The following is an 18991-nucleotide window of genomic DNA, read 5'->3' as shown; positions in this document are numbered from 1 at the left end:
ATTAGGACAAGAAGCCAGATGGCTCTTGTTTCTTGATGGTAGGAAGCCCATGTGTAGTAGGACAGAAACATCGTGGAACGGTTTTTGACAGTTAAAAGTTGGTGTCAGGTGTAACTCATGCATTATGTATTAGGGGACAGCTCGTATATAACTATGTCTAAAGGTAAATAAATCTGTTCAAAGAGTTCATATCATTTTCCTTCTTTGGCAGATCATCATCCCTGCCAAATATCTTTCTCTGTTCCCAGCTTCAGCCCTAAGCATCCAAGGAGGTTCTACTCCATCTCGACTCCATTATAAAGGTTAATTAGGAGACGCATAAACGTACATGTGTCGTAAACGTTCTTATTGCGCCATGTAGGTCGCACCAAATCTATATTGGTAGCGATGACCTGTACAGGGACATGACAATAAGAATAAAAGGGTTCATTCCTGATGCAAGCTGCTAGTGAGACGGCCGTATTTACGCTGTTTCTCTATTGATGTAGACCCATCTGTACATTGGTTCAACCTACTGAACTTTGTAAGTATACTTTCGCTAGGAACGGGATTTCGTCTTCAAGCATCTGTCAGTTTAGGTTCTTTACCATTTCCGTGATATTTATGTGTTAAACAAATGCGTCACAAATCTTGTTGCTCTTCTTTGTATGTGTTCAACATCCTATGTTAAACTTATCTTATGTAGACAGTTGGATACCACAGGATCGAGCGATATTCTCAGCTGGGACTCACACATGCCTTGCAAGCAGTCTCTTTTGCATTTTGCCCGTATCCTGGCATGAGTTTAAAAATTTCCCACACTATTTTTCATTTTAATCAGTGAAGGATAAAGGCTAGCTGTGAGAGGTAATGGGCGAGTTGTGGCGCCCTGAAAATATTCTAAGTTCAGAGTTGGCAGCCACCACTTGGGCCACTCGGCATGCTGTGGCTCGTTAGCAACCAAGTGATGCTACACAACGGCCAGGCCACGTGGCTGGAAATTCCATGGTGACGCTGTGTCGATGAAGGAGACATGCCGGGCGTGCCAGAGATGGCGGACTTTGTGAAACCATAATGGCAGGTATTTCAGAGTTCATGTAGAAATTAATAATAGCCAGAGTAATCATGATACCTCAAAAAGAAACATGTACATTACCATTATTTGCAGGACGATACTGATGGTGTAATCAGATTTTCAATATCTTTATTAATTTAAAGTTTAGTATCTGACTGTAAATTATACAAGTAACACTCAGCAACGAATTTCCAAAATCTAAATGGTTCGTCCGATTTTGTCGATCGACGTGTCTTTAGAAAGATATTAGTGTAAACCTAAATTGATATGAATTACAGGCATGTAACTTGAATAGTACATGATTTATTGGAGGTCAACGTGTCCGATTACTACTGATTGCGTCAGGCCATAAGTACTCCACAGTTACATGAAGAAACGGTAGCAGCATGCTTATAAATATATTTATTTGTCCATGTCTTTGTTCATATCCGATATATAGTATTCAAGAATAAATTGGTCAAATATTTGCTATGTTTAAAAAGCACAGAGACATTAGGCTATGGGCCTACTTTGTATCTATTCCTATGATATATGTTTATTTAATTTGTTTATGTATTTAATAATGTGTGTTAGAGAGTGTTTATGTCCAGCCATAGAAATATTTATTTAATTTCAAGTTATTTAAATGTAAATCCAGTATTTCGAATTTATGTATGTGAGTGTGCTTTGGCATGGAGACAGGGCGGGATCGCTCTAGCCAATCACAGCGATCGTTCCAAAAAGAACACGTGGAGAGACTGTATGGGAGTGGGGGAGGAGGATCGTTTCGAGAGAGGACAGGGCTGTTCTGAAGGGTGTGGAGTGAGGGACGGTACGAGAGAGGACACGGTGGAGTGCTGGTCAGTGTGGCGCGACGGACGCATGGTCGCGGGAGAGACTTGGAGAGTGTGGAGCAGTTTGCGTGTTCGCGGGAGATAGAAATACTTCGGAGTGCCGACTTGTGAACTTGTGAGATTTCAGTGGTTTCTACAGTGAAGATGTAGTATGCGTTTAGAAGTGAATATCTCGCGAGCTATGTTGTCGTTCATAACTAATTATGTGCAGTAGGAATCTATTGTTTCCTTGTTATTCAACTTATATTTTATTTAATTGCTGGACCATCGACACCAACAAGCGTTTTTCAGAAATATATTGCATTCTCAAAAGCACTTCTACTATCGTACTGATCATTTAATGTCATTAAGATAGTACCTGCAGATTTTTTTAACTGCAATCTTTCATTTGTAAATTACTATGTTGCATTAAAAATTCGCAATTGCCGAGTGGTAAGAACCTTTGACCATTCGATTCATGTGTATATTCAAATTGTATACTGTAGACTCAGCAGTATTTGGCTTGTAATGCAGCAACTACGTATCCCAGCTCCTAGACAACGAAACCAGGCAAAACTTTAAATATTTCAACTCTGAGTCTGTGGGTACGTAGTTGAGGGCCACTCACCACTCGTTTTTCTATGAATTGAAAGCCCACAGCTGTAAAACAAAGCAATATCATTGAAACTAAGAAGATATCAGATGTTTTCAAAGTAGCAGCTCTCTTGCTAATCTACTCGATTTAATTCAGATGACACAAGCCTTAACAGCATTAAACTGTGTTGTGATAGCTTACTGTAAGAGATGTCGAACGAGTCAAAGTATGCATTACTATAAGGCGAACACATCGCAGAAACTTAATACTCTATAAAGATTCTGCGATGTGTTCGCCTTATAGTAATGCATACTTTAACTCGTTCGACATCTCTGGAATTCATCCTTGGTGGTTTCTACGGAACACGATGAATGAATGAAGGAAGGAACGCTGTCGTGAATATTGAACCTACCTGCATTATGATCAAGTAGGATTGTATGACTGGTTACGATCACTATAAGTAAACAACTATGAGTTCAAGGATGTAAGCAGTATTTATTGTTGTCCCAGGTGATACACTTCCACTAAGTTTCCTGAAGTAATAGCCAACATTTTGTAGTTTCCGCAAAGATAATTTCGACAGAGAGATGACAACTAGAGATGTATGTAATTTTTATCATTATTCAGTATCTTTGCTTAGAAAAATGTTTGTACTAACAATGTAAAAAACTGTAAACAGAAAGGAAACAGAGGGTTATTTTTAATTAGGATATGTCGCCGTTGTTCCACAGAGTCGATCAATGGAATGCTCAGCGGGAAAGTAACTTTAATTCCAAGGAGACAACTGCTGTAGTTATATAGAATCACTCTCGTGCGATCCACGCCAGCAGCAGGTTGTCGTTGTGCTCAATCCAGTGACGCTCTCGCACGCTCCGTGTGGTACAGGAAATTGAACAGCGTGTACGAAGTGTTCAGCACCTAGAAAATAAAATCATGCCATGAAGTATTCATATTGTTTGACCACACAGCTGCTCAGTACACCTGGAATAACAGCAGAATTCTTTCAAGTTAGAGGCTTATCTGCTGAGGGCACAAAGCTCTTGTCACAATCTTAAATAAAGTGTCGCGGATTAACTCTGCAGTTTCGCTTGCTCCAAAAAGTGCGCGCTTACGGTCTATCCGATGACATATGCGGATGGATAGAAAGTTTTGTAACAGACGGGGAGCAGTATGTCGTCCTGAAAGGGGTGACTTCAACAGAAGCAAGCGTAACTTCATGTGTGTCCCAGGGCAGCGTAATAGGTCCGCTACTTTGTACGATTTACATAAACGATCTGGTTGATGGTATTGACCGTGGCATTAGACCGTTTGCCGATGATACTGTAGTCTACAGGAAAATAGTATCACACGAAAGTTGTGAACAAATCAATGAGAATTTGCAGAAAATTAATGCGTGGTGTAATGACTGGCAGTTATCTCTCAATATCAGTAAGTGTAACCTACTGGGTATAACAAGGAGAAAATCCACATTAACGTACGAGCACAAAATAAATGCCCAGTCTGTGGTAGCGGTAACATCCATCAAGTATCTGGGTGTGACTATTCGAAATGATCTCAAATGGAATGATCAGATTACACAAGTAACGGGTAAGGCAAACTCTAGATTGCACTTTATTGGTAGAAACCTGAAGCGATGCAGTCCTTCAACAAAGGAAATAGCTTACAACACGATAGTTCGTCCAGTCTTAGAGTATTGTTCGTCTGTGTGGGACCCTTACCGGTTAGGTCTGATTCAAGAGATTAAGAAGGTCCAAAGATTCGTGACTGGTACATTTAGCCACCGCGAGAGCGTTACAAACCTCATAGAAAGTTTGAAGTGCGACACACTTGCAGATAGACGACGTGCTAAACGGAAGGGGCTGCTCACTAAATTCCGAAATCCGATCTTCATCGAGGATGTAGAGCATATATTATTGCCACCAACTTTCAAATCACGCAATGATCACCATTCAAAGATAAGGGAAATTAGAGCTCGTATTGAGGCGTTCAGTGGAACAGAGGGGGGGAAATATGACTTTGGCGCGAATTCTGCCCTCCGCCACACACCACTTGGTGGTTAGCGGCGTATATATGCAGATGTAAATGTAGAACAGCTCTGAAGAACAAAAAAGGAACTTTTTTGTCTTATCAGTTTTTCCCCATTACTCAAGGTTTTCGAGAGACAGGCGGTTATAATTTGGTACTGTTTAATTTTTTTTACAATCTTAACTATACAATATTTATACATTTTGACCCATCTAGAAAGTAATAAACTACGATTTTACGTTATATTTCACCTATGGAACACCCCTCCTAATGGTATTAACAATAATAACCCAGAATATAAGGCTTCAATTTGGCTTGATACCTCATTTCCATAGCTGAAATCTCCTGATAATAGTGTTCCCTCGCTCATCGTTCACTGCGCCCAGATTTTTCGGGAAGAATTGTAGTTGCGCCTGGAGCAGTAAGGTAATATTACAACTCAAATTTTTATAAGATGTTATAAGGTTATTGACAATATCAAGACAGTTTTCCGCCTTTTTATTTCCCATTAAAATATGAGTAATTTTTTGAATGCTTCCCAAGCTGTTTTCTCCGGTGGATTCAATAGTTCCTCAGATTTTTCTTCATCAATCAGTGATCGTATTTGTGGAGCCTCAAATATTCCTTCTTTAATTTTTGCTTCACAAATTTTAGGAAACATCTGTTTTAAGTACATGAAACCAAGGTATTGTTCAAGGCTTTGGCTAAGTTCATCATTACTACTAATTTGATGTGTAACCGAGGTAGGCAACTGTTTTTAGGATTACACAATGCATCATACTTCAGATTTTTCTGTCCAGGAGTGAATGATTCGCACGTTGACCATTCGCCTATAACGTAATGGTTTTTTCTGTCCCTATTATCCCACTGACACAAAAAACAACAGAACTTTCTGTAACCAAGATGCAGACCAAAAAGAATTGTAGTTACTTTCAAAGCACCTCACATATTCCGTTCATACACTACATACTCAAGCTTTTCCGATATAAATTTAAAGTTATCTTATTTTTCCTTCGTATTAGCAGAGTGAGCCACAGGCATGATGGGAATTCGTTATCGCTCAGCAGAAGCTGCATTAACTTTAAAGGAGTCAATGAACAAGAGCCATTTTGTTCGATTATGCTCAATACGTAATGTGTCCATAAGAGAAGAAATGCCAATACAAAACAGTAAGGCAATATCTTCAGAAAAACAGTCTTTAAATTGAGAATGGCTGTTACGATAAGACATACATTTGTGTTCTTTTGAAGAATATTCCGTTTTTTTTAGCCGGGAACCAAGCATTTCGAACTCTTTTCCGATAACTTTAAATCTCGTATGAGATGGTTTACATATTCTTAAGTCGATAAACAAGGCTCAGGCGAACAGATTTGTTCATAAGCTGCGTCACCAAACTCTGTTTATTTTTATTTCCTGCTTCCATCAGAATCTGAATTCTCTTCAATCAAATGTCACGTGTTCTGTTGGCTTTGGTATGGGCGGTTCTTCGCAGTGTGAAACTGGTCTCACTGCATATTGCAGTTTGGGGTACACCACTGTATGTTTTGATTTTGGCGTTGTCACTTTAACGTTTATGAAGCATAAACAACAGTCAGAGGAGTGATATTCCGATTCCTTCCAAATAATAACGGCGTGGGCCGTTCTGCCATGCAGTGAGAAGCCAGGGACACGATAAGCAGCAGATATGTGGGGCCCAAGCTCTTGTTTGGTCCTCCACTTTACACTCAAAATCACATCACCTCAAAATAAAGTTCATAGCATGTTTTCACTAATGGAGCAGGGTTTCTCCTTTGGGACTTGAGTATCGCCGCCTAATTAAAAGAAAGAAATTTGTCAATACGTCATAACACATTGCAATCAGCGGTTATGGTCTTAGAAAGGTTGCGCGACCACTGATGTCCTCTGAGGCGACTAAAGTCACGGGGTAGAGATATGGATATATACAGAAGGAAGTAATATTGAGTACAGAAGGTATAAAAGTATAAAAGGGTTATACATTGGCAGAGCTGTCATTTGCACTCATGTGAAAAAGTTTCCTAGGTGAGCCGGCAGAAGTGGTTCAAATGGCTCTGAGCACTATGGGACTTAACATCTCAGGTCATCAGTCACCTAGAACTTGGAACTACTTAAACCTAACTAACCTAAGGACATCACAAACATCCATGCCCGAGGCAGGATTCGAACCTGCGACCGTAGCGGTCGCGCGGTTCCAGACTGAGGCCCCTAGAACCGCTCGGCCACCATGGGCCGGCCGGCCAGAGTGGCCGAGCGGTTCTAGGCGCTACAGTCTGGAACCGCGCGACCGCTACGGTCGCAGATTCGAATCCTGCCTCGGGCATGGATGTGTGTGATGTCTTTAGTTTAGTTCGGTTTAAGTAGTTCTAAGTTCTAGGTGACTGATGACCTCAGAAGTTAAGTCCCATAGTGCTCTGAGCCATTTGAACCATTTTCCTAGGTGATTATGGCCACACGACGGGAACTAGCAGACTTTGGGTGCAGATTGGTAGTTGGAGTTACAGGCAGAGGACATTCCATTACGGAAATCATGAAGAAATTCAACATTCTGAGAGCCACAATACCAAGAGTGTTCCGAGAATACCACATTTCAGGCATTACCTCACACCACGAACAAGGCAGTGATCGACGGCCTTCACTTAGCAATCGATAGGAGCAGCGTTTATCTACAGTCGTCAGTGCTAACAGACAAGCAACACCGCTTGATATATCCGCAGATATCAATCTGAGATGTACGACGAACGTATCCGTTAGGACAGTGCGGCGAAATTAGGCGTTAATGGGCTATGGGAGCAGACGACCGACGAGACTGTCGTTGCTATCAGCACTAAATATCCTGCAGCGCTGCTCCTGAACTCGTGACCATATTGGTTGGACCCTAGACTCTAGATAATTGGAAAACCATGGCCTGGTCAGATGAGTCCCAACTTCAGTTGGTAAGAATTGATAATGTGGCGCAGACCCCATGAAGCTATGGGCCCTGGTTGTCAACAAGCTGGCAACCTGGCGGTGGCTCTATAATGGTGTGGACTGGAACCGATTATTAACTGGAAATGGTTATCTTCGGATGTGTGGAGACCATTTGTAGCTATTCATGTACTTCATTTCCCAGACAACGATGGAATTTTTATGGATGACAATGCGTCGTGTCACCAGGCCACAATACTCCGCGACTGGTTTGAAGAACATTCTGGACAGTTTGAGCGAATCGTGTTGCCACCCAGGTCGCCCGACGTGAACCCCACTTGAATGTTTATGTGACATAACCGAAAGAGCCGTTTGTGCACAAACTCCTGCACCGGCAACACTTTCGCAGTTATGGACAGCTATGAAGCAGCATGGCTCAGTATGTCTGCAGGGTACTTCCAACGATTTGCTGAGTCCATGCCACTTCGAGCTCCTACACTATGCCGGGAAAAAGAAGATATGACACGATATTAGGAGGTATCTCGAGACTTTTGTCGCCTCAGTGTGAAGCAACAAGGTTGCTCTTTACGCCTGATGGGGTTTCGCGAGCGTCCCTTTTATAACAGCGACAGCGCGCACGCCTACTGACCTGGATGACCATCTCCTTGGACAGCGGGTAGAGCAGGCCGACCTTGAGGCTGGCGGCTCTGCAAGAACGCAGGCAGAAGACGAGCAGCAGCTGCTTGCAGCGCCCGTCGCCGTCCGGCCAGCCACAGCTGAAGGCCGAGTGCACCAGGCGCTCGCTCTGCACAGCAACCCAAACGAGTGAACTTTAGAGGTTGGACAAAACAGTATGAACTCTCACCTGTTCTGCTGTAGGGACGCATCTGTCATGCTCAGCAAGCTGAACGCTTCTACATCTACATCCATACTCCGCAAGCCACCTGACGGTTTGTGGCGAAGGGTACTTTGAGTACCTCTATCGGTTCTCCCTTCTATTCCAGTCTCGTATTGTTCGTGGAAAGAAAGATTGTCGGTATGCCTCTGTGTGGGCTCTAATCTCTCTGATTTTATCCTCATGGTCTCTTCGCGAGATATACATAGGAGGGAGCAATATACTGCTTGACTCCTCGGTGAAGGTATGTTCTCGAAACTTCAACAAAAGCCCGTACCTAGCTACTGAGCGTCTCTCTTGCAGAGTCTTGCACTGGAGTTTATCTATCATCTCCGTAACGCTTTCGCGATTACTAAATGATCCTGTAACGAAGCGCGCTGCTCTCCGTTGGATCTTCTCTATCTCTTCTATCAACCCTATCTGGCACGGATCCCACACCGGTGAGCAGTATTCAAGCAGTGGACGAACAAGTGTACTGTAACCTACTTCCTTTGTTTTCGAATTGCATTTCCAATGAATCTCAGTCTGGCATCTGCCTTACCGACGATCAACTTTATATGATCATTCCATTTTAAATGACTCCTAATGCGTACTCCCAGATAATTTATGGAATTAACTGCTACCAGTTGCTGACCTGCTATATTGTAGCTAAATGATAAGGGATCTTTCTTTCTACGTATTCGCAGCACATTACACTTGTCTACATTGAGATTCAATTGCCATTCCCTGCACCATGCGTCAATTCGTTTCAGATCCTCCTGCATTTCGTTACAATTTTCCATTGTTACAACCTCTCGATATACTAAAGCATCATCCGCAAAAAGCCTCAGTGAACTTCCTATGTTATCACAAGGTCATTTATGGATCTTGTGAATAACAACGGTCCTATGACACTCCCCTGCGGCATACCTGAAATCACTCTTACTTCGGAAGACTTCTCTCCATTGAGAATGACATGCTGTGTTCTGTTATCTAGGAACTCTTCAATCCAATCACACAATTGGTCTGATAGTCCATCTGGGCACAGATGCTTTACCATCGGCCAATAGTATCTTACATCACAGAACATTTGTTATTTCATTTGGAAGAGTCTTTGTGTGTTTCTAATGGAGTGTAATTCTGGACATTCCGTCTGTCTTTTTTTGAGTAGGGGATGGGAGCTGGCGTCCTCAGTCAGCTGACTGGTTTTATACCACTCGCTAGGACTTTCTCTGGTTTGCCAACCGCTTAATCTTAGAGTAACACGTTGAGTCTCCTCAATTATTTGTTGGAAAACTCTTCCATTTGGTGTGCAAGACGTATGAAACAGATGAAATACCCTCCGACGTCAAGAAGTAATAAAACCTTTTCCAAAGAAAGCAATTGCGACAGTTGTGACATTACCAAACTATCAGTTTAATAAGTCATGGTTGCAAAGTAATAACACGAATTCTTTACAGAATAACAGAAAAACTGGTAGAAATTGACCTCGGGGAAGATCAGTTTGGATTTAGGAGAAATGGAGGAACACGCGAGGCAATACTAACACTACAACTTACCTTAAAATATAGGTTACATTAAGGTAAAACTACTTTTATAGCATTTGTATACTTGGAGAGAGTTTTTGATAATGTTGACTGGAATACTCGTTTTGAAATTTTTATGGTAGCAGGGAACGGCTACGCACAACTTGTATAGAAACCAGACAGCTGTTCTAAGATTGGAATGATATAAAATGTAAGCAGTGGTTGAGAAGAAAATGAGACAGGATTTTAACCTGTCCCCGATGATATTCAATCTGTGCACTGAACAGGAAGTAAAGGAAACCAAAGAAAAATTTGAGTAGAAATGAAAGTTTAGGAAGAAGAAATCGGAACTTTCAGATTTGCCGACAACATCATAATTCTGTCAGAGATAGCAAAGCATTTGAAAGAGCAGATAAGTGGGCCCGGCCGCAGTGGCCGAGCGGTTCTAGGCGCTTCAGTCCGGAACTGCGCGAATGCTACGGTCGCAGGTTCGAATCCTGCCTCGGGCATGGATGTGCGTGGTGTCCTTAGGTTAGGTTTAAGTAGTTCTAAGTTCTAGGGGACTGATGAAAGTCCCATAGTGCTCAGAGCCATTTGAACCAGATAAGTGGAATGGACAGCGTCTTGAAAGGCTGATGTAAGATGAACGTCAGAAAAAGAAAAACAAGGATAATGGAATATAATGGAGTTAAATCAGGCGACGGTGAGTGAATTAGATTAGGAAACAAGACAGTGAAAGTCGCAGATGAGCTGTGCTCTTGGGACAGCAAAATAACTAATGAGGCCGAAGCAGATAGGATATAAAATGTAGACTGGCAATGGCAGCGTTTCCGAGAGATTTGTTAACATCGAATGTAGACCTAAGTGTTAGGAAGTCCTTTTTTTTTTAAACATATTTGTCTGTAGTGTAGCCATGTACGGACGTGAAACGTGGTCGATAAACAGCTTAGACAAGAAGGGGATAGAAGCTTTTGAAATGTTATGCTACAGAAGAATACTGAACATGGGCAGAATACGTAACTAATGAGAAAATGAAAAGAATTTGGGAGAAAAGAAATTCGTGGCTCTACCTGCCTAGAAGAAGGGTTCGGTTGATAGGGCACATTCTGAGTGACCAAGGGATCATAAACTTAGTATTGGAGGTAAGTATGGGGGCAAAATTCCTAGAGGGAGGCCAAGAGATGAACACATTAAGCAGATTGAGAAGGATGTAGATTACAGTACTTATTTGGAGATGAAGAGGCTTGCACAGTATAGAGCAGCACGGAGAGCTGCATCAAACCAGTCTTCAGACTGAAGACCACAACAACAACATACCAGCCTCTGTCCTCCTCTACAGTTTCTACCATCTGCAACTCCCTCTAGTGCCATGGAAGCTATTCTCTGATGTTTTAGCACACGTCCTATCATGCTATGTTGTCAGTGTTTTCTACGTATCCCTTTCTTCATTGGTTATGCAGAGAATCTCCTGATTTCTTTTTTTATCAGATCATCTAATCATCAACGTCCTTCTACCGCACCACATTCGATTCTGTTCTTTCCGATTTCCCCAAAGTACGTATACAAATTTTCAGAAATTTCTTTCTCAATTAAGGCCATGTTTGATTTTCTTAGCAGGAAATTCCCTTTTTTTCCTGTGCTAGTCTGCTTCTTATATTCTCCTTGCTCCGTCTGTTATGCGCATTTATGCTTCCAGCATAACAGAATTCTTTCATTTCGTCAACTTCGTGGTCCCCAAGCTAAATGTTAAATTTCTCCCCAGTCTCATTTTTGGTTTTGGTTTAGCCCCTGCTTACCTGACATTCGTTCCATTTAGCAAGTTCTGTAACCTTGCTTACTGTTACTCAGTGTAACAATGTAACCAGCAGGTCATATCATTGCTATTCTGTCAACCTGAATTTTACTTCGACTTCTGAATCTTTCTTTTATTTCCATCACTGTTTCTTCGATGCTTTAGTGGATCCCGATCCTGAGATATTGCTCTTAATCTAAGTTAAACTAACTTACGCTAAGGACAACACACACCACACACCCATGCCCGAGGGAGGACTCGAACCTCCGACGGGGAAGGTGGGGGGAGGGGGGAGGGAGCCGCATGGACCGTGACAGGACGCCTGAGACAGCGCGGCTACCACGCGCGGCTAGCTCAATGTAGAGGGGCAATATTATCCACCAAAAGGAATTCTTATTCTTTCATCCTACAACTAACAGAAAACCTCGCTTCGGTACGGCCGCCAAGCAGGATCATTGCAAGTTTTCGTGTCATCTCGAGAAGCTCTCTGAATATTGAGCGGAGCCGGAATGAGCCCTGAAACTGCAGCAGAATATTCACAGTGCACTGGAAAATTTTTAACTGTCGTAGTACTGTCTTGCTTGGGGGAATCCTCCTACCCTGTATGGCAACTGACAGCTACTTCATCCAATGTTCTCAATTATTTGTTGGAAAACTCTTCCATTTGGTGTGCAAGACGGTTCGGACCATCCAAAAATTGCACTGAGTTCGCATCTGTCTCTGCGACTACGCAGTCTATCCCACAGTAGGTAATTCACATAAAATTAGTCTTCACGCTGACCTCTACATCACGCAATTACTCTTCAGACTACTGCTGACATCTACACTACGTGATCAAATGTAATGCGACGTTGGCGGCTAGGTGTCACCGGCAGTGCGAAAAGAAGCAGGAGGGCAGTGTTGTCGGTAGGGAAGCAATAACAGTCGAATGCGTCAGTCAGAAGAGCTAAGAGACTCTGAAGATGGACTAGTCATTGGATGTCAGTCTGAGTAGCAAATCCACCAAGAAAGTTTCACGTCTTCTGTAGCTGTCCAAGTCGAATGTTGGTGACGTGATTGCGAAGTGGAAACGCGAAGGAACAACCATGGTTAACTCAAGACCAGGCAGACCTCATATACCGACGGGCAGGGGTCATTGAGCATTGCGGAGCGTGGTTGTAAAAAATCACATGAAATCAGCGGAATGAATCATTCGTGAATTCGGAAGTGCTACCAGCATCCCGCTAACACAATGACTGTGTGTAGTAAGTTATAAACAATAGGGTGAATGATCGAATAACTCCTCATAAGCCATACGTTACTGCAATCAGTGGTTAGAGACGCTTGAGATTGTGTAAAGAGCGAAGTCACTTAATATTGGATGACTGGAAACGGCTGATTTGCAGTGATGCTGTAACCTATGGCATGGCGATGGATGAGCTTGAGTCTGGTGAATGCCCGGAGAACGTTACCTGCCATCTGCCACCATTTGTAGTGCAACAGTGAGGTGCAGAGGTATGTGGTTGTTTCTCGTGACTAGGTTATGTTTTTTTCTTAGAGAATTTAAGAAAAGGCTAAATGTGGACAGACATGAACAAATTTTACACCATTGTGTACTGCGTACAGTAGAGGAACAGTTAGGAGATGATTGTTTCATCATGCGATTCCAACTCGTCTTAAAGGGGCATCTGTGAGGCAATGGTTTGTGGGCAATAAACTTTGCTGAAATGAACTAGCCTGCCCAGAGTCCCGACCTGAACTCAATGGAAGAACTTTGAGATGAGCTACATTGTCGGCTTCGCTCCAGACCGTCGCATTCAACCTTCTCTGGTTGCGGCTCTTGGGAAGAATAGGTTGCCATTCCTCCACACTCAGTTACCTCACTGAAAGTGTCCCCAGTACAGTCCAACCCATCATAAAAGTGAAGTGTGGACAGACACCCCTATTAGTGTCCACTAATGTGTGCCCGGATACTTTCCATCAGATACTGCACAGGTATACTCCACAGACCACCTTTCGGTGTCTGCAGAGAGTACTTCGTATTCCATTATCACTTCGCGATTTCGTGTTCCAATCGCGAATAGTGCGTGGTAATCTCTGATTTTAACTTCAGAGTATTTTTGCGAGAAATACGTAGGAGGAAGCAACATGCACGTACACTGTCGAAATTTTAACAGCAATCCACATTGTGATGCACTACCCCTCCCCTTTGGCGCCTGTCTTTGGAGTTGGGTGAGCATCTCCCTGAGGCTTTTGCAGGTACTAAACGAACCTGTGACGAACCGCGCTGCTTTTCTTTGGATCTTCTATGTTTGACCTATCAATCCGACTCCGTAAGGACCTCAGAGTCAGAGGCAGTACGAAAGTGTTGGTCGAACAAGAACCTTGTAAACTGCCTGTTCTGTGGGTAGACTTCATTTTCTGAAGATTCTTCCCGATTACCTGTCTGTAGCCTGCGTTTCATACCATAACTTTTATGTGGTTTTACATCAAATTACTCCGTAGTCTATACAGACTCCCAGACATTTAACTGATGTGGCTTTTCCCAGTGCTTGTTCCGCAATCGTGTAATGTGTTACATTTACTTACCTTGTTTATTCTGAGAGTCAAATGCCAATTCTTGCACCAAGAGACTACCTTCTACAGGTCTTCTTGCATTTCGCTACAGTTTTCTAGGGTTGCAGCTTTTCTATACACAGCAGCAACTTTTGCGAACAGACTCATGGAATTGTCCTAAGTTATCCGTAGGACATTAATCTACACTGAAGAACCAAAGAAACTGGCACACCTGCCTAATATCATGTAGGGACCTCGCGCGCACGCAGAAGTACCGCAACACGACGTGGCATGAACTCGACTAATATCTGAAGTAGTGCTGGAGGGAATTGACACCATGAATATTGCAGGGCTGTCCGTACATCTGTAAAAATACGAGGGTTTGGAGATCTCTTCTGAAGAGCACGTTGCAAGGCATCCCAGATATGCTCAATAATGCTCATGTCTTGGGAGCTTGGTGGCCAGCGGAAGCTTTTAAGCTCAGAGGTGTGTTCCAGGAGCCACTCTGTAGCAGTTCTGGATGTGTGCAAGTGTCCCATTGTCCTGCTGGAAATGCCCAAGTCCGTCGGGCTGCACAATGGGCATGAATGGATTCAGGTGATGAGACAGGATGCTTACGAACGTTTTACCTGTCAGAGTCGTATCTAGACGTATCAGCAGTCTCATGTCACTTCAACTGCACACGTGCCACACCATTACCACACACCATTACAGCCTCCACCAGCTTGAACAATCTCCTGCTGTTATACAGGTCCATAGATTCATGAGGTTGTCTCCATACCCGGACACTTCTATCCGTTCGGTCTAATTTGAAACGAGATCGTTCGACCAGGCAACATGTTTCCAGTCATCAACAGTCCAATGTCGGTGTTGAAGGACTCAAGCGAGGTGTAAAGCTTTGTGTCGTTCAGTCATCAAGGGTACACGAGTGAGCCTTCGGCCCCGAAAGCCCATATTGTTTCGTGGAATGGTTCGCACGCTGACACTTGTTGATGGTCCAGCACTGAAATCTGCAGCAATTTGCGGAAGGGTTGCACTTCTGTCACATTGAATGATTCTCATCAGTGGTCGTTAGTCCCGTTCTTGCAGGATCTTTTTCCGGCCGCGGCGATGTTGGAGATTTGATGTTTCACCGGATTCCTGATATCCACAGTACACTCGTGAAATGGTCGTACGGGAAAATCCCCTCTTCATCGCTACCTCGGTGATGCTTTTGTCCCATCGCTTGTGCGTCGACTATAACACCACGTTCAAACTAACTTAAATGTTGATAACCCTTCATTGCAGCAGCAGTAACTGATCTAACAACTGCGCCAGACACTTGTTTTATTAGGCGTTGCCGACCGCAGCGCCGTATTCTGCCTGTTTCCATATCTCTATACCAATTTCTTTGGCGCTTCATTATATAGGTATCGGGAACTGTTATGGTCCTATAATACTGCCTTGGGGATGTACCGGAAGATATATTTACGCCAGACGATGTCTCTCCGTTGAGGATGAAACGTGGTGTTCTGTTTGTTAAGAGCTGTTTACAGTACTGTCACAATCTGTTCTGATGTTCCGTAAGCTAGCATTTTGGCCGCGCGGAGTGGCCGCACGGTTAGAGGCGCTATGTCACGAATTGCGCGGCCCCTCTCGCCGGAGGTTCGATTCCTCTCTCGGGCATGGGTATATGTGTTGTCCTTAGCGTAAGTTACTTTAAGTAGTGTGTAAGTTTAGGGACCGATGACCACAGCAGTTTTGTCCCTTCGGAATTCACGCACATTCGAACATCGCATTTTGTTCGATAGGCGATAAAGCTGGACTGTATCGACCGCCTTTCGGATGTCGAGGAACACGGTATCAGCTTGGTCACGGTCGACGGTGTATACTACCTTCTGGTTAGAGAGCTACGTTTCACGAGATCCCGAGTTCGTTGTTTGCTGATTCTCCCATAGGAAACTATCGGTCTGCAGAAAAAAGACCCATCCCTACCGGCATGGTGAAAATGCGTTACAAACTATATCTCAGAAATATTCCCGCGAGCTGTACACCGTTGAGTGAGGCACAGCAGTTAACACCGCTGGCCGGAGTGATGTGGGTGACCAGTTCACACCTAATCACCAAATAACTATTTTTTAATTAGCCTTCATCAGTTCTGGGAAGTTCTTGAAATTTATTACTTTGGTATATTCTAGAACGTTCGATGTTTGTTAAAATAGCAGAGGTTTTCATGCAGGAGTGCAGTTCTATTGTTCGGGCTGTACGCCAGTGTTCGTAATAAACGTCCTTTCAGCACTAAATGTTGTACTTCATTGCCGATCATGTTTTCTGATTCGGACTTGGTTGTGATTAAGACGCGACATTGTGATCGAATGCAAAAAGAACTCTTGAACCACTCTGCAGACTACATGTCGCTGTTGTTGTGGTTTTTAGTCCGAAGACTAGTTTGATGCGAGTAGTAGCCTAGGGGTTTCAGGCGCCATGTCACGAACTGCGCGGCCGCTCCCGCCGGACGCTCGAGTCCTGCCTCGGGCTTGGGTGTATGTGTTGTTCTTAGCATAAGTTATTTTAAGTTAGTTCAAGTAGTGTGTAAGTCTAGGGACCGATGACCTCAGCAGTTTGGCCCCTTAGGGACTCACACATATTTGACATATTTGATATTTCACTGGTTTGATGCAGCTCTCCATGCTACTCAATCCTGTGCAAGCATCATCTTCTCCCAGTACCTACTGCAACCTACATCCCTCTGAATCTGCTTATTGTATTCATCTCTTGGTCTCCCTCTACCACTTTCACCCCACCCGCCTCCCTCCAGTACTAAATAGGTGATCCCTAGACGTCTCAGAATGTGTCCTACCAACCGATCCCTTCTTTTGTTCATGGTGTACCACAAAATCTCTTCTCCCCTATTCTGTTCAATACCTCCTCAGTAGTTATGTGATCTACTCATCTAATCTTCAGCATTCTTCTGTAGCACCACATTTCGAAAGCTTCTATTCTCTGCTTGTCTGAACTATTTATCGTCCATGTTTCACTTCCATACATGGTTACACTCCATAAAAATACTTTCAGAGAGGACTTCCTGACACTCAAATCTATACTCGACGTTAGCAAATTTCTCTTCTTCAGAAACACTTTTCTTGCCATTGACAATTTACATTTTATATCCTCCCTGCTTTAACAGTCATCGGTTATTTTGCATCCCAAATAGCAAACCCAATTTACTGCTTTAAGTGTCTCATTTCCTAATTTAATTCTCTCAGCATCACCTAATTTATTTCGACTACATTCCATTATCCTAGCTTTGCTTTTGTTGATGTTTATCTTATATCCCCCATTAAAGATACTGTCCATTCCGTTCAACTGCTCTTCCAAGTCCTTTGCTGTCTCTGAAAAATTGCAGTGTCATTGGAAAACCTTGAAGTTCTTATTTCTTCTCCCTGGACTTTAATTTCTACTCCAATTTTTTCTGTTGTTTCCTTTGATGGTTGCTCAATATAGAGACTGAATAACATCGGGGATAGGCTGTCTCACTTCCTTCTCAACCATTGCTTTCCTTTTGTGCCCCACGACTCTTGAAACTGCCATGTGCTTTCTGTACAAATTTTAAATAGCCTTTCGGTCCCTGTACTTTACCCCTGCAATCTTTTAGAATTTGAAAGAGAGTATTCCAGTCAACATTGTCAAAAGCTTTGGCTAAGTCTACAATGGCTATAAACGTAGGTTTGTCTTTCCTTAACTAGCTTTTAAGATAAATCGTAGGGTCAGTATTGCCTCGCGTGTACCTATATTTTTCCGGAATCAAAACACGTTTCCCGAAGTTGGCTTCTCCCAGTTTTTCCACACTTCTGTAAATGATTCGTGTGAGTATTTTGCGGCTGTGACCTATTAAACTGATGGTTCGGTAATTTTCACACCTCTCAGCACCTGCTTTGTTTGAAACTGGGATGATTATTATATTCTTCTTGAAGTCTGAGGGTATTTCGCCTCTCTCGTATACCTTGCTCACCAGATGGAAGAGTTTACCTATGATTGGCCCTCCCAAGGCTTTCAGTAGATCTAGCGGAATGTTGTCTACTCCCGGGACCTTGTATCGACTTCGGTCATTCAGTGCTTTCTCAAATTCTTCACGCAGTATCATATCTCCCTTCTCATCTTCTTCTAAGACCTTTTCCATTTCCATAATATTTCCCTCAAGAGCATCCCCCTCTAAATATTCATTCCACGTTTCTGCTTTACCTTCTTTGGTGAGCTCTTGATATTCATACAGGTGGTTCTCTGTCATACAGACTGTATGGCGTGGCATTATCAGGAATGTATGACAGATATCGATAATCGTTTGCTACACCATCCGTTTTGGTATTGTTAAAGAATTTTTCTGGTAGTCATACATTTTCAACAAATTTATCTGTAATAAATTTCACAAGTCATTTAACTGTGTGTGGCGAAAGGTACTTCTGGTACCCCTATTCTATTCCACTCGAAAATGGTGCGTAGGAAGAATGATTGTCGGTAGGCCTCTCTTAGCTTGATTTCTCGAATTTTCTCGTCATGGTTATTACGCGAGACGTATGTGGGGGGAAGTAATACGTTGTCCGACTCTTCCACGAAAGTGTTCTCCTGAAATTTCAATCGTAAACCTCTTAGTGATATACAACGCCTCTCGTGTAACGTCTGCTAATGGAGTTTATTGAGCATCTCGGTAACGCTCTCGCGACGAGTAAACGATCCCGTGACGAGAAGCGCCGCTCTTCTTTGGATCTAATCTACCAGTACTGCCTGGTAAGGGTACCAGATTGCTGAACAGTACTCTAGACTTGGTCGGACAACCGTCTTCTAAACCAGTTTCTTCGTGGGTGAGTTACAATTCCATA

General features: G+C 43.0%; 1 protein-coding gene across 1 annotated transcript in view; it reads right to left on the bottom strand.

Annotated features, from left to right (window-relative positions):
* Positions 1–3307: 3307 nt before the first annotated feature.
* LOC124712317 overlaps positions 3308–18991 on the bottom strand; it is a 66260-nt gene continuing 50576 nt past the window's right edge. Inside the window, exons 4-5 of the mRNA XM_047242610.1 lie at positions 8058–8238; positions 3308–3379 (exon numbers count right to left, since the gene is read on the bottom strand). Of these exons, the coding sequence (XP_047098566.1) occupies positions 3308–3379; positions 8058–8238 (253 nt within the window). The remainder of the gene's footprint in view (positions 3380–8057; positions 8239–18991) is intronic.

This window comes from Schistocerca piceifrons, chromosome 8 (assembly GCF_021461385.2).
Source record: "Schistocerca piceifrons isolate TAMUIC-IGC-003096 chromosome 8, iqSchPice1.1, whole genome shotgun sequence".
In the NCBI taxonomy this organism is placed as follows: Eukaryota; Metazoa; Arthropoda; class Insecta; order Orthoptera; family Acrididae; genus Schistocerca; species Schistocerca piceifrons.
The sequence above is the reverse complement of the archived record's forward strand: the minus strand, read 5'-3'. Positions and strand labels throughout refer to the sequence as shown.